This window comes from Sturnira hondurensis, unplaced genomic scaffold, assembly GCF_014824575.4.
Source record: "Sturnira hondurensis isolate 20B ecotype Veracruz unplaced genomic scaffold, ASM1482457v3 Scaffold0003874, whole genome shotgun sequence".
In the NCBI taxonomy this organism is placed as follows: domain Eukaryota; kingdom Metazoa; phylum Chordata; class Mammalia; order Chiroptera; family Phyllostomidae; genus Sturnira; species Sturnira hondurensis.
The window spans coordinates 6,171,837-6,188,632 of record NW_028076505.1 but is presented as its reverse complement, the minus strand read 5'-3'; the positions used below and the strand labels follow the sequence as shown (position 1 = coordinate 6,188,632).

The window sequence follows — 16,796 nt, the reverse complement described above, 5'->3', positions numbered from 1 at the left end:
AATATGGAAAGGAAATGAACAACAAAAGTCAGGAAGTGAAGAACACAATGAGAGAGCATGGAAGCAGGATGAATTCTTCATTTTTATAGCTCGAGTCACAGAGACACTTTAAATAATAGATACTAGAAATATCACTATGTGTAAACTTTTAAATAGACAACTAGACAACTCTGAGAGAGGGTCACACAAGAAAGCTCAGTTATACGATGTTTGTAAGGATAAGCAAAAGGCTGCCTGCTAATTCAAAGGGAAAGAAAGCAGTGCAAAAACAGCATTATTTGAGCCTAAAATAAGCACTTTATCACAACAAAGAGTGCAATTCCTAATAAAAATAAAATATGATGTCAGCTTTCATAAAGTAAAAAGTCCAACAGAACTACAGGAAATAGATGTTCCTCCAAAGAGGACATGTAGATGGCCAGTAGACATATGAAAATGCTCAAAGTCACTAATTATCTGAGAAATTCAGACTAAAATCTCAATGAGATACCACCTCACACCTGTCAGAATGGCTATCATTAATAAATCAACAAACAACAAGTGTTGGTAACAATAACTGTTGGTGGGAATGCAGATTGGTTTAGCTACCGAGGAAAATAGAATGGAGGTTCTTCAGAGAGTTAAAAATGGAACTGCCTTATGACCCAGCAGTTACACTTCTGGTTATACATGCAAGGAAACCAGAAACACTAACTCCAAAGAATACCTGCACCCCTATGTTTATTGCAGAGTTATCTACAGTGGCCAATATATGGCAGCAACACAATAGATGAGTGGATAAAAAAGTTGTGATTCATGTATACAGTGGAATATTGAATGTTCATAAAGAATAATGAACATTTACCATTTGTGACAGTATGGGTAAACTTATAGGGTATTGCGCTAAGTGAAAGAAGTCAGAGAAAAATACCATATGATTTCACTTTTATGTGGAATATAAAGAGCAAGATAAACAATTGAAACAGAACCAGATTCATAGGTATAGAGAACAAACTCATGGTTTACCAGAGAAGATGGGGTTGGGAGGGATGGTGAAGGCATTAAGAACTACAAATTGGTAGTTACAAAATAGTCACGGGGATGTGAAGTAGAGCCTAGGGAATATAGTCAATAATATTGCAATAACTATATACAGTGCCAGATGAGTACTAGAAATATCAGGGGGGTTGCTAATTTTTTTGAAAGTTGCAATCGTATATAATGATGTGGTCATTATAACACCTACCACTTGCATTTCTTCAGTGAAAAATATTTATTGAGTACCATTTATGTGTAAGATAACATGCTAGGTGCAGTGATGTNACCATTTGTGACAGTATGGGTAAACTTATAGGGTATTGCGCTAAGTGAAAGAAGTCAGAGAAAAATACCATATGATTTCACTTTTATGTGGAATGTAAAGAGCAAGATAAACAATTGAAACAGAACCAGATTCATAGGTATAGAGAGCAAACTCATGGTTTACCAGAGAAGATGGGGTTGGGAGGGATGGTGAAGGCATTAAGAACTGCAAATTGGTAGTTACAAAATAGTCACGGGGATGTGAAGTAGAGCCTAGGGAATATAGTCAATAATATTGCAATAACTACATACAGTGCCAGGTGAGTACTAGAAATATCAGGGGGGTTGCTAATTTTTTTGAAAGTTGCAATCGTATATAATGATGTGGTCATTATAACACCTACCACTTGCATTTCTTCAGTGAAAAATATTTATTGAGTACCATTTATGTGTAAGATAACATGCTAGGTGCAGTGATGTATTGAACTAATATGTTAATGAAGCTCCTTTTCTTCTACTAGGGATGAATTTGATCATGAGTTAACTTGCTGGTTTTATTCTCTATAAACTGGATAAGAGTGAGATGTCAGCCATATAACCAAGCAACATTTCTAATAATAAAATTACCCTCTGATTGGTGAATTGCATCTGGATTAGGATGAATTCTGTACAAGCTATAAATATGCTGCTGTGAAGCCATAGTTTTGGGTTTCCCTGAGTGCAGTGAATCTTGTAATAGGTGTGTCCTTGTGAGGACTCTGAAGGATGTGCCTGTGACATTATTGTAAGAGATGTTGGTTCCCAGGGGTGTGGGACTGTAAGCCAAGGTGGGCCCCACAAATGCCTGTGTGAATCTCTACCTCTGAAGAAGGCCAAGGGAATAATACTCCTGGAGAGCTGTGAGGGCTGCTGTGGAGAGCACAGGGTCCTTCCCTGCTGTAGCTCTGCTGTTTGCTGAGCAGACAGATGCCAAGTGTGGCCCTTGTAGTCTTGTTAGTCTGGAAGTTTAACTGAGCCTAATGAGACTATCTCATGGGTATTATATTTGTTTGAATAGAAATTGAGAAGTAAATAGTAAAGGAAAACATGCTCAGCCTCTGGGGAGGGAAACTTAGCTATTACAAAAATCGTGCATATAGATGATTCACAAATTTCCTCCTAGGAAATTACTCTGTTGACACAACCATGTATACTGTAGGCAACTAGTATAGGAATAGTCATTGTAGCATTGCTGGTAGAGCAAAGGATTAGAAAAGGCTGTATTTCCATTGAAAGGAAAGCACTAATATAAATTAGAGAATATCCGTACAATTCCATTCTACAGTGGAATTGGAATTTTCAAAAGAATGAAGCAGTTTTGTTTGTACTGAATTTCTCCCAAGATATGTTGTTTAGTGAAAAGGCAATATTTAGAATAGTGTTCATGTTATGTTTAAAAAACAACAAAAACATGCTTATATATGATGAGAAGAATTGCAAGTTTACATAGCAAATTGGATAAAGGTGGTTGCCTGTGGGATGGGAGGGAGCAAGACTCCCTTTTGTTTTTCTTATGGAATCAGAAAGGTCACTGTGTCCTACCTGTCAGTCAGAGCCCCTCTGCTTCCTGCCTGGATCCACGTGCCTCTCTTGTCTCTATCTGCCTGTCCCTCCCAGTTCTAACCTGATTTTGGTGTTCATCATTCTTGGGTCAGTCATTATACCTTTGTAACATGGGTAAGGAAATGGAGAAATAGATTGTGGTGTAGCTGTATCACAAATAGACTATCACCCAGCAATGGGGATACATGAGTTTTCTTCACATGTGTCAGTGTGGATGGATTTCTGAAACCTGTGATTGAGCAAGACTTAAGCTTTTTACATTTTGAATTTTGCAGTTTGTGCATATTCAAAATGGACCAATCCTTTAGGATCTAGGTATGTAGATCATGCTAGATTTTGGTAAAATATATGTCAGTTGTATTACATTTATCTTTTTCTCACTTTGCTGGTTTGCATTGTGAGAAATGCAACATTCCTCGCATTTGGTTTTGAATATTATATGTAACCCATTGGGTAAAGACTTAGTGGAGTGATTGACACTTTTTAGGGATGTGAAACAATGCTTTTTACCTTTATTTAATAGTTTACTTGGCAGCTTTTGGTAATTTACTGTGTCATGGAGCAATCCTTCCTCTAGATTATTGCTGTTTACTAATTGCATCTTTTTTATGATTTAAATTATAGATCGCCCTTTTAGACTCCCCCACAGCCTTAAGTATGGAGGAAAAACTTCAGCAGAATGAAGCAAGAGTAAGTGGTAGCTTGATTCCTTGTTATTTTAAAATCATAACTTTCACTATTATTTTAACTATATGCTTTTTAGTTCTTGCCATTTGAGACTCATTTTCTTTTTTCGTTACACTTAACACTCCCTTCCTTGCCCTCACCTCTGGTAATTTTTAAAGAACCACAATAATTGACTTTTTATGTATCTCATCAAAACCTATGACTGAATCAATGGGGCCTGTCTGGCACATGATGATCAAGTGCAACTGAAATCCACATGCAGCCGCTGCTGATGAGACAGGCCTCTCTGGCATCAGAGTGGACAGCAGCCCTGGGTTGAAGTCAGCCGTGTTCCACATTCCTGAAACCGGAGTGGTCCCCAGAGCTTAACCATAGCTAAGCATGCTCACCATTTAGTTTTTGCCTTTCTTTCCCTTTGCTTTTGGGGGGAGTGCAGCACTTGGGGATTGTGGAATACTCTTGGTAGATGAGATTTGAGTCTGGGAGAGAGAGTGGCAGTGAGTGACCAGAAGGAGAGTCTGCCTCTGGAGACGCTGTGGGCTGACGCCAGTGTTTGTGTGCTGGTGCTTTTTGAAAACTGGCTTCATGGCTGACCTGGCTCTACAATATTTTTTTTTTCAGTAACTCTGTTTGAAAAGAGAAGTGGGCATTAAGAATATTTTGGGGGTAGGATTTTGTTCACTGTACTGAATGGTTAAAACAGACTGAAACTGCTCCCCCCCCCCCGTATTTTGTTGGCGAAGCCCTTTTAAGCATACACGATACTGCAAATATAAATTGAGTTGTTATTAGGGACTTGTTGACACTTCCCTGGATAATTATGTTGGATAATTTGAAGCTAATTGCATTAGTAAAATCATTAGTTTCTTAATTCCTATTTTTCTCATGAAATTTATATTTAGTACTTCAGATTCTAATTTTGAGTGCTTTGAGATGTCTAGATATAGTCTTAAATTATTTCTTAATAATAGTTTTTAGGCATACCTAGTACATTAATAGAAATCAATAAGCATTTTAATTTGAATTCATGGTGCATGCTGTAAAAGAAATGACTGCCTGTCTTGTTCATAACATTTTCTCAATTTTCACCAATTTTTTTGCTGGCCTTTGAAAATTGTTTGCCATTTGTTGGCTATAAATCTTTATTTAATCTGATCACTTTGTTAGTGGAGATATCAAATGTTTGCATTTTTCTTGATTTTATAAATTAAGATTATTTGCTTTAAATTCAATAGTAAAATAAACCCAAGGCATAATTACAATTTGGTTAAAGCTGGACTTATTTGATTGAATTGGAAAAGGATTAACTGGCTTATGTTACTTCAGGGAGAACATATGTGTTAGTGAACACGGAAACATTTATTGCTGAATACTTTGTGTTTCTCATATAAATTGCTGCTGAGAATTTGTTAACTGATTACTGTAAATTAGTAAATTCAACACACCAATCTCTCCCCTTGTATAGGAAGAGAAGGTGTAAGAATATTTCCTCTTTGGAAGGTTTTCCAAAGTAAAAGCCTGGAGAGCCATGTGGCATTTATTGCTGTCCTTGCAGTCCATGGGGTCTTTCCGTGAGGTCTTTCACCTCACTTGAGAGCAGAAAGACTAGAGTGTATGGCCGGTTCCAGGTTGATCAGGCCCATCTTACCGAATGATTAAAAACAAGCAAAAACAAAGTCAGAGAGGCTCAGCCATGGTGGTAGTGTTTTGTTTTTTTTTTAGATTAAAAAGATAAGAGATTTTTGACATTATTCGTAAAAAAGAAGAGGCATTATTTTAGCTTAGAAGTTGTACAGCCCTATTAGAAGGAAACAGAGGAGTAAAAGGAAATGACCGATTCAGTTTTAGTGAGAGAAATGTTTGGTGTTCCTCTGGGATAAATGGTCAGTCCAGTTCCTCCATTTCTTGTCAGTCACACACACTTGCAGGAAGGTTGCAGACGGGAGTGCCCTTTTCCCTTTACTATTCTTAATACTAAGTAAGTGTGGGGAGAGTATCTTCCCTTTGGCAGTGAGAATACAAACACAGGTACACCATGTGTTCGTTTTGTCCTGGCTCAGTAAGATAGCTTATCAGAGGGAAGACCAGTAAGTGTCCATGGGGCAGTGTCTGCTCCTGGCGGTGGGGAAGTGCTGGGGGAGCTAGTGTAAAGAGGGAAAAGGCTTGGGGAGCATGTGCTCCCTGACTCTGCCTCTCACAATCTCTCTTTTAGCCATGGTATACTCTTTTGTAGATACAGCATTCATTCATTTTTTTCTACTTCTTCTAAGGAATCATTTTTTGCCTTTTAGTGAATTACTCACTAGGATTATTTTGGAAGTTTTATGGAAGTAGCAGAATATTTTTATTAACTTTGAGATGTAACTTCCAGTTGTACTATGCTCAACAGCTGGGGACATTTTCTCCCCTAAGTACAGCAGACTGGAAAGAAGCCTATTTATATCAAAAGATTTTGCTTTTGCTAAGGGAGTCAATTAAAGAATCCCCCCACCTTTTAAAGATAGAATGAGATTTATAAGCCCTGTTAATTAGCTACAAAAGCAGATTATCTCCTTAAAGAAAATTGCAGCATTCTAAATGATTTAATTACGCATGTAATGAGAAAGAAAAATAAATCATTATTCTTCAGGAAGTAGAGTATAATCAGGAAAAATTAATACACTTAACAGGACATTGCCATTCTTGAATTTGTAATTTTGGTTAATATCCAAGGGAGCAGCTTTTATTTAAGTGCACTATGAAAAAGATGCAAAAAATCTAGGCAACCTGACACATTGTTTTCTGTTCTTGCCTTTCCCATAATGTAGGAGGTGGGGTGAGATCAGCTGTTTGATTTATATTTGGTGATGGTTTTTTCAGGCATGGTTTGCTATATATTTAAAAAATTATAGTGCATTGTTTCATAAAGCTGTGAGATTTAGAAACTCCCTAGAAGAAAATCACAATAATATTTTTATGGAGCAATTGCAAATGTGTCTTTTTCCTTCTAGGTTCAAGAATTGACCAAAGAATGGACAAATAAATGGAATGAAACCCAAAATATTTTGAAAGTAAGGACTACAAAAAGGTTGTCTTAATTTTATTTTGCTGGTTTAAATAGGTAAAGCTTTTTCTTTTTTCTTCAAATATGGCTATTGTGTGCCTTGCTTAAGGTGAGGTCATGGAACTGATTAGGACCCTTGGGGTACCGGGGTTCTGATTTGATTTTTAAGAAATGGGAAAGGGTGGTCTTAGACATTAGAGCTGTGTGTGTTTTAACACAGAGAGGTGGTGTTGATACCTGGGGTTGGCTCTCACATAGAGTTTTTCTATTTTTGACCCAGCACATACTAAATTCCATTTAATATTCAAGGAAATCTACTTTGCTTTCTGCTTTTGTTAAACTCAGTATAAAGTGATTATGTTAAATGGAAAAGAAAAAAAACTTCTCAGGGCAATATTGTAGAATATGTGTGCATAGGCATGACTAGATTTCAGATATTTCTAAACTGGTAATTTCTAATGGGAATTTTTTCTGTATGTCAAGGGCTAGGCACTGATGGTCTGCATTTTGGGCAGACTTGTTGTGAAAGGACACAACTTCTTCTACTCTGTGCTTCAAAATACATATTTCTTTGTGTTCCTACTTATTGCCGAGTTGATCAGAAACCTGTGTTATCTGTTGAGGGACAGCGGCACCAGATTTGAGATTCAGAATTTAGTTTTCTACTTTGATAGAGTCTGTCTGGCTTGATGCATGAGACTGCCACCCACAGGCTGTCGAATCCTAGGCTTGTTTCTGAAGTTTGTCGAGATAAACATTAAAATCCCCCTCTAATATGGACAAGGCTGGTAGATGAGGTTTAGCTGCATCTCTAACTTGAGCAGAAACCCTAATCCGGATCCCCTTCACATGAAAGTGGGGCACCCAGTTACCATTTATGGGGTTAAACTATTGAAGGCCTGGCTTAGCTGTTCTGTTCTGCTTCTGCCCACTCTCTTGGAGAGTGTGGTCAGTGTCATGTTACATAAAGCCCTATTTTTTTAAGGATATTTTATTGATTTTGCTGTTACAGTTATCCCAATTTTTTCCCCTTTGCTCCCCTCCACATGGTAACCCCCTTCCCTCCAGCAGTGTCTCCCCTGCCCCTGGCTTAGTTCATGTTCATGGGTTGTACATGTAAGTTCTTTGGCTTCTCCCTTTCCTATTCTATTCTTAACATTGCCCTCTCTATTTTGTTCCTACCGGTTATGCTTGTTGTACCATTTTGGTAGCTCAGTCTGCTCTGAGGGTTAAAAAGACTGCTCATGAAGTCAGAGGTTGTGCTATGGATTGTGTGGGCCCTAGACTTTCTTTTCTCTCCTCCTGATTAGGACGATAATATGTTATTTTGTGGTACTTCCTCAGCATTTCTTTTGTTGGGAGATTTTTGTGCAGGAAACTGAACAAAGACTTGACTTGCATTTTAGGATAGTCAGGTGTGGAATAAGCCCACCAGAGTGACTTTTTCATTTTTTAAGTTGTATCAGCTGTGCCAAGTGGTGCTGTGGCCCCAGGCTTATGAAGCCAAGTTGTTTGACCTTTCATGACACAATGTACACTTTCGTGAGTAAATTTGCCGAAGAGAGAGGGCTTAAATCTGCTCCGTTTAAGGAACAGAGAACTCAAATAGCTATTTGAAAGTCATTAGTGTACATAGTGCCTGCTAGCACAGGAGGCCCTGCAGCAGTGAGCGGAGGGACTCGTCTCGCCTCCTCTGCTCCATGCCTCTCCTTGTCACTGCAGCAGGGGTCCTGTGGCGTTTCTGCGGAGACTTGCACACTGAGTGCCACTGGGGTGAACCCCTGGACCTTTTCTCTTTTCATACGGTAATTCTGGGCCCTGAAGCTAGAATTCTTCTATTCCAATTTTATTTTTCATAAACCTTATTATTTTTTTATATTTTCAGATGAGAAACATAGAAATGTGATATGTGCTAGGTGACAAAGGTTATGAGAAAGGCTAATGATATTTCAAGTCATTCCTTTCTTTTGACCTTGCAAGCCCATGTTAGATTTCTCTGCTGGTGTTTGTGCTTTCAATCCGTAGCTGTTTTCTGCTCCCATTTGATAAAGGTTTTCTCCATCTCTCACTGGGAAGCAGTGTCTGAGGGCTAAGGTGACTAAGAGGGCTACTAAATGCTTTTGAAAACACTGGGGAAAGAGACTGTTACTGGGTTAGTTTGTATCTGTGTGGTTTGTGTAATCCTTTTCCATATTTCTGCCATCTGGCCCTTCAGTCAGCTACTGTTCCAGTGCTGCTGCATAGAACCCACTCCAACCCAGTGGCTTAAAACAACATTTATTTTTCTTATGCTTGTGCAGATTGGCTGGGGTCAGTTGGTCAAGTAGATTTGACTAGGTTGGGAACCAAGCTGTGTGTGGGTGGGCTCCCGGTCGGCTGCACACGAGTCTCATTTCTAACCAGCTAGTTGTCTGGAGCATGCTCTTCTCACAGTCTGGGCCATGGTACAAGTGGAGAGGCCTCATGCAAGCACGTTTCAAGCTTCTGCTTCTATCATGCCTGCTAGCATCCCATAGCAAAGCACTTGGCTGAACTGAAAATCAAGAGGGGAAGAAGTATATTTCGCCCATAACAAAGGCTGTGGCAAAGGTGTAAATGTATAAGCCTACTCTGAGCTCAGTGGTTTACTCTTTACATGCTCATGTTAAAATATCAATCTTTTCAATTCTGGGAACTTGATCTTTTCCTTAATTGCCCATTTTGTAGAGACAGGCCCAGTGAAGCAGTATGTTTCCAGGATTAGCTTCTTATCAGGACCAGGCTGCTTACTCTGCCAGTTTGTTAATTATTATCCCTTACAAGCCCCAAATTCTAAATATCCAAGGAGAGACCTTAGTGGAGAAGATGGGAAGAGAGTAAAGTATCAAGAGGATTGAAGGGTGGTACGAGGACCAGTTTGGTGGGTTTTTTGGCACTGTAAGAACCTGACTGTTACTTCTTCTTGCCCAACTTTATTATGATTATTTTAATAGTTTAACATTTTTATTTTTAAAATTTTATCCTTAATGGAAAGATACATTTTGATTTGTAAATTATAATTACAATTTAAATTTAATATTATTTTATATTATTGCCCAACTTTATTAGGAAGTTGTTTCAGCAGAGACTTGTAAGTTAAGAGAGGACTAAAGAAAAAGTATAATCCATCTTCTCATTCATCAGAGTGATCTTCTTTGTCACTGTTAAGTTGTCTGTGATGTGTGCTTTATTTTCTGTTTCAGTTATGAGAGTTCATTAGTTTGTCAGCATACATCATGAGCAGTTGCTTCAGGAATATACGAGAGCCCATCTCATGCAGGGGTTGGAGTCTTAAGTTGGTGTGTAAGGCAGAGATAACTTAAAGTTAGGATTTCTGTTGAATGTCCCTAAGTTTCCCAGGAAATCGCCTGATCCTAGCTCTTGGAGTTCTCAAAAGCCAGGGAATAACTTTGTTCCCTTCATTTTAATCTAAGCTGTGGCTCTGAGTGCTCTGCAGGACTGAAGTCCAAGGTCGTGTTGGATAAGGGTGGAGGGAGTGTGAGAGGCTGCTGAGTAGACACATGCTCTGACAAAGGGCACTGGCTGTCCTTGGCCAAGCTGGTGGCACCATGGTGAACAGGATGGAGCTCCCGGCTTTGTTCTGTGGAACTTGGATCTTAGGCTTCAGTTGCCTTTTTGACTCCCTGGGTTGTACTGCTGCTAATCCACAGCTGTCACACACCATAGTTCCCAGCTTGGAAATCAGGACAGATGGCAACCTCTTCCTTATATCCAAGTTAATAGGGTAAGAGATAATAAACTGCTTGGAGTTATTTTGAAAGTAGCTAGTGACAGTGGGAAGTGTTTATCTTCAAGAGGCAGTTAGAAAATAAGTTTTATTGTCTTCTACAGTGTACTGTCTTGCCCCTTAATCTGCCTTTTTTTTTCATTAATCTTCGTTTTCTATAAATTACAGTCCAAACTTTCTTGCCTGGCCTTTCAGAGGCACTGATGTCCTCCTCAGTTTCACCTGTTTTATCACACAGTTCTCTCTACCCCACCGAGTACCGCTGCATCCCCTCCCCCCCCTTGCCACATGTCTCACTGGTCCCTGCATGAACCTAGGCATTAGGTTTTCTCGTGTCTTTGGACTTTTGCCTGTGTTTTTGTATCATTTGAGATAACGTCTCCTTTCTGTGCCTGTCGGAATCCACACTGAAGCTCTCTCATCACTTGTCTCTCCCACTTCCCAGGTAGAATGATTTTACTTTCCTCTGGCTTTTATAGCATTTGGTTTTACTTCTGTCATAGTATCCATCCTCATCTGAGTTGGTGGTCTTGGTGTTTTCCCCTAAACAGGAGCAGGATCTAGGCAAGGACTGGTTCTATCATTTTGTACACCTACTTCTAGAACTCTGCTTCTCGCCTAGCAGGCATGCACTGAAAATTTGCTGGATTAAAGTAGTGTCAAGAAATGAAAACAAAAAACTTTATTCAGTTGTAGGGCCAGCATAATGGAACACCACAGACGGGGTGGTTTAAACTGCAGAACTTTATTTGTTCACAGTTCTGGAGGCTAGAAATCAAGATCAAGGTGTCTTTAGGGGTGGTTTCTCCTCAGGCTTCTCTTCTTGGCTTGTGGATGGCCGCTTCTCTGTCTGTGTGTCCGCACATGGCCTTTTCTCTGGGTGCCTGCTGTACCCTGGCCTGCCTCTCTGGGTCCTAGTCTTTTCATCTTATCATGACACCACTCAGATTGGATTAGGGCTCACCCAAAGGGCTTCATTTTAACTTAATTACCTCTTCAAAGGTCCTTTCTTCAAATATGGCCACATTCTGATGTACTGGGTAGGCCTTCAACATATGAATTTTAGGGGGACACATTTCAGCCCATGTGGAAAGAATATGGTTGGATACTTTTCTGTGTAGTCCATTTATTCATTTAGGTCAGTCAGGTAGACCTCTGCTGTCTGTAGAGTGGTTCCTGGACCAGAAGCAGGAGCATCATCTGGGAGCTTGTTAGAAATGCAGGCTCTCAGGCTGCATTGCAGACTTCCTAGTCAGATCTGCATTGTATAATGCATTGTATAATCTGCATTGTAGATTCCCAGGTGGTGTTTGCGCACCTTAAAATTCGAGTGCTGGGTTAAAAGAGCTAAGGAGAGGTGGGCCAGTCTTGGGCTCAGATCATTTCTTCCCCTTCTCCTGCCCTGCCCTGAATAGTCGGGAACTGGCCCCGTGGGCTGCCCTTTGCTGGGCTCCTGTGAGACTCACCATGGGAGACTGGGGGAGAAACTGGACCCCGCCCCACTGGTCTCCTGCTGCATCCACGTGACCCGTTCTTTGAGCAGTTCTGACTGGTGACACAGCTCTCATCCCTCAAACACTTCCTAGTCCCTTTATCCCTCTTGCCTAGGGGTGAATGCCGGCTTCCTGCCATTGTCACTCTGTGGGCAGCCTCACCATCCAGATGGCTTACCGTGTCTTTCTTCAACTGAGTGACCAATTCCCTGTATTAAAGCCTCTGGGACTTAAACACTGGAGTAGCTTCTGTTTCCTTGTTAGACCTGTGTTATGTCAAAGTCCACATCCTGGTCTCTTGACACGTGCTGCTGGCTCCTCTGTGTCCGTGTTAACATCTCTTCTCTTTTTGGTTTATTGTTTTATCATCTCTTAGAATGCTGCCCCAGAGTGTTTTCATCCTAACTGAATTTGCATTAAACTGTGATCTCTCTCAGACTTGGCACTTAATGTTGTGTTAAATCCAGCTTCTCTGGGCCCTGGGATCAATGCATTCCAAAACCCTTGCTATTGGTTCCCCCTTTGCATAGCTTCAGTATTGCACCGACTGCTTTGTGATCAAAGTGGCTTGTAAAGTGGCTACTAAATGCCCTTCTCATGTACCTTTTGGCCTGGCTTTTATAAATGTTTTATTGTGAATGATTTTTTTTGTAATGAGAAATCCCCAAATTCTTTAGCCCCACCCTCTCTCCCATCCTTTATGCACCAGTTTGTTTGTTGCTCTGTACACATTTTGGTTTCTCTGTTCTAGGGTTTTATCAATGATTTTTAAGAAGCTCGAAGGTAATGTTGTCTAACTTCCAGATAATTCCTTAATCTCTGTGCTTCAAAATAAATCGCAGAGTTTGGACTGCAGCGGACTCTCGAGTGACTGACAGATGGCGTGACAGAAGGAGAGCTGACTCTGTGCAGTGTCAGTGCAAAGTGGTGCCCGCACCCCGATGGTGCTCTGTGTTTGCACCCCTCCAGCCGTGGTTATCTCCTCATCTTCTAATATGTAGGGTTTCTTTCTTGTGGAAAACGTATAATTTGGTTACTCCGGTGCCTGACTCGCTTTTATGTTATCATTGCCTTCAGCTGTGGCTTGGCACAGGGGTAGGAGAGCAGGGAGCAAGCTGCTCATGTGCAGAAGCTGCGACTGGAGAGACTTGTCCTTGAAAATCAGTGAGCTATTTGTACAAGTTGAATTAAAGTTATTTTTTTCAGTCACTAATTATATGGATTTTTTTGTTATACTCAGTAAACAATGTTTGTTGAATTGGAGGATGGGACATATTTGAATCTATATGATGATGAGATTCTAATGCAAATTATTTAAGTTTAAATTGTGCTGGTGCTTAATGTTCCATTTCTGGGGAGTAGAAAATACAGGCTACTATTAATGGAAGAAAATTTTTTTACTCTTTCAGACTGTTTTGGCTAATAAGAAATAATAGTGAAATGAACATGGAATTCTTTATTGGCTTAAGATTTTCTGAGTTTAAATTTCATGGAGAGGCATTATCAACCAACTTAATTCCCTTTTTATGATAGAATCAGTCAGCTGAACTTTTGTCTCTGGACTGTTATGGGAACTTATAAAATATTTTGTTTCTGCTGTCTGCAGTTTTCTGTTTCATATAGAAGATGTGTATTGGGTAGTATAATTGATTTGGAAGCAGCATTGGGAACTGGGGCCATTGCTTAGCAGGCTGGTTTTGGGCCATGTTTGTGGTCCTCTGGATTCCTGCTGCCCAAGGCACTAAGTCCACTGATATTTAGATAAGCTACATACAAAGCATTGGAGAGACAGCATTTTGTGCGTGTGTGTGGACTGTGCCTCTTTTAGAATCAGTTTATTTAGATCTTTGGTACAAAGACTGTTTGTCCAAAAATTGAACCTGAGGAGGGGTTCAAGGTTAGAATTTTATTTATGGACATCAATGTTGCCCAGATTTTGGATTTCTACCATGGGTTCCTTCTAGCCTTATCAGCAACTGTTTGGACATTTGCTGGTTCAAAATTCTGACCGCAGAACAGTCACACATACTGTTTATTGTTTAGATGTAGCCATCTTAAACATACAAAGTGTTGTCGTTAGAGCTCATCTGGCTGCGTGAAGATAACACATTGAATTTCCAGGTGTTCATCCAATTGGGGATTGCCTGCAGTGGGAATTTTAGAAGTCAGTGTTCTTTCCGCTTGGTTTTTCATTATAAAAATGAGGCAGCCCAACTCAGCACCTGCAGTCCACGTGTAGGTGATATCTTTAGGATCTTAGTATCTGCCTCTTATTATGTAAGAGTTTCATTCTTACAACTTTAAGAAACTTTATTTTTAAACTTTTGGAAGCTTTTTTGGCAAAGAAGGGATAAAAGGTGGTAAGCATCTTTTTGGCATGCTGATGTTCTGATAAACTAGGATGGCTGCCTGTGTTGATAAAAGAAATTCTTAGTAGTTCGTTCACCAGATTAAGAAAGTTTTTGGTCGTTATTTTTTCAAATAGGTTCTAGATCTCTTGCTCACTCTTTCCTCCTGGCATTCCCATGATGTAGGTGTTGTTATGCTTCATTTGTCCAAAATATTTCTTAAGTGCTCTTCATTTTTAAAACATTCTTTTTTTCTTTTTGTTTCTCTGCTTTTTCTGTTTTTTTTTTTTCCTACCTTTTCTTCCAAATCACTGTCTCCAAGTTATGGGAGCAGCCCAACTGTCCATCAGTAGATAGGTAGATAAAACAACTATGGCACATTCACACAGTGGGATACTACTTGGCTGTGAAAAGGGAGAAAAATTTACCCTTTGGATAGACCTGGAGAACATTGTGCTAAGTGAAATAAGCCAGTTATAGAAAGTCAAATATCATATGATTTCACTCATATGTGGAATCTAATAAACCTAACTAACAAGCAGAATAGAGACAGACTCATAGATAGAGAGCAGGATGACAGCTAAGGTGGGGAGGTGAACAGGTGGAGGAATTGAGCCAAAAGGAGAAAGGACTCATGGACATGGACATCAATGTGATATTTGTGGAGGGGAAGGGATATGAGGGGGAACTAAATGGTAATAGAAAAAATACAATAAAAATAAAAATAAATTCCTAGTATTACTGTGAGCTTGAAAATATTCACCCTGTAATGGTTTGCCCAGCTTGCCTCATATTATCTCTTTCATTTATCCATCTATCCATCCACCCATTCCCCTCTCACTCACTCCCCCACTTATCCCTCTCTCCTCCCTCAGTCATTAAACACATGCTTATTGAGAGATCGAGAGCAACTTGTGTATTAGACTTAGCTCTAGACACCAGGAATATAGAGAAAGAAAAGAAAAATCTCTGCCATTATGGAGATCACATCCTAAAGCTAGAAGGTTTTCGCACAATTGGGCATTTTTTTGTGAAGCTCCCATAATCAAGTCCTTTTCTTAGCTCTTCTCTTTTTTGTTAAAAATATATCTGCTAATAAAACAATATAGTTCACCTCTTACACTATTTGATATTTGAGGTATCAGATTGTATAAAGTAAATATCTTACTTTTTCAGTTCTAGTATTTTATTAATTAAATTTACTTTAAAAAGTATGCTAAATCAATTAATGTATCTCTATAGTATAGTGTAGTCCCCGAAACATAGATTTTTAAAAATTTTTATTCGTTAGGATACAGAGGTCATAAGGACATAGTTTCCATTTGTTTTCTTCACTGCTTACGTCTGGACACTGAATAGAATGGATGGATTTTATAAAGGCCCCAGATGGCTATATGTTACAGGGGAAGTTGTTTGGAGGAGTGAGTTATTAAATGCAATGTGAATGTCAGGCATATTTGGAAGTGGGAGGAAATGATGTTTGCTCCTTTATGTTGCATTGTAATTATCTGTATGCTTATCATCCTTTCTGTTAGATTATAAATTCCTGTAAGGAACACATTTCACTCATCTTTGTATTTCTCATAAATTCTAGTGTCTCATATGCTAGTTCTTTACAGATAGGAAGGGTTGAGTGAATTCTTGCTGAATTCAACTGTGTTCTTTCATTTCTGAGATATTTCAGGAGAAATTTGAGGCTACATAACCATCTGCCCTAATACCTAGAAGCTTAAAGAAACTGTAACTATTTTACATTATGTTGTGGACCAGGCTGAAACAGTGAATTTGTGCTGTTGTCACTCATGCCCTGTGCTTGGATGGTCCAGGATGGCCTAACTCGCATGGCCAATGGTCGATTCAGCATCAGCTGGGGGTGATTTGGGCTGTGTCTCTCATCCTCAGGCTCATTTGTATGGAGTCTCAAGGTCTTAGGAAGAACAAGAGAGATACACCCCAACGTCCAAACATTTCTCAAGCCTTCATTTGCATCTCACTTGCTAACATTCTATTTGCTAAAGCTAGTCATATGTCTTGGGGATTGGGTGTGAGGGAATTACCCAAAGGTGTGAGTACAGGGAGAATAATGATTCTTTCCATTTAAAAAATATTTATTTAATTTTAGAGAGAAGAGGAGGGAGGGAGAAAGAGAGGGAGAGAAACATTGATGTGTGAGAGAAACATCGAACGGTTGCCTCTAGCATGCACCCCAACCAGGGTCCAGCCAGCAACGCAGGCATGCGCCTTGCCCAGGAATCGAATCAGTGACCTTTTGCTTTGTTGGACAATGCCCAACCAACTGAGCCACACTGGTCAGGGCTCTGTTCGTTTTGCAAAAAAAAATGAAGCACAAGAATCTTTGTCTCTGTGCTTCTTTGTCTTTCCAACTAGCCCTAGTGATTTGCAGTGTTTTGTGCATGTGAGTGTGTGGTTCTGTTTTTCTGTACAAGAGAGTGTGGACAGGAGAGAGGATTTGTGATGTGGGATTGCAATCAGGGTGAATTGAGAGAACATTATAAGAAATTATTCATCTCCCTGCTTTAATCTGTAGACTGATGTGGATGACTTCTTGTCTGTTT

General features: G+C 39.6%; 1 protein-coding gene across 5 annotated transcripts in view; it reads left to right on the top strand.

Moving 5' to 3' along the window:
* The window catches only part of KIF16B (kinesin family member 16B), a 325,810-nt gene that overhangs the window by 73,372 nt on the left and 235,642 nt on the right, over positions 1-16,796 (top strand). For all 5 annotated transcript variants that reach the window (XM_037043081.1, XM_037043080.1, XM_037043079.1 and 2 more), the window contains exons 11-12: positions 3,508-3,573; positions 6,561-6,620. In XM_037043081.1, the coding sequence (XP_036898976.1) occupies positions 3,508-3,573; positions 6,561-6,620 (126 nt within the window). The remainder of the gene's footprint in view (positions 1-3,507; positions 3,574-6,560; positions 6,621-16,796) is intronic.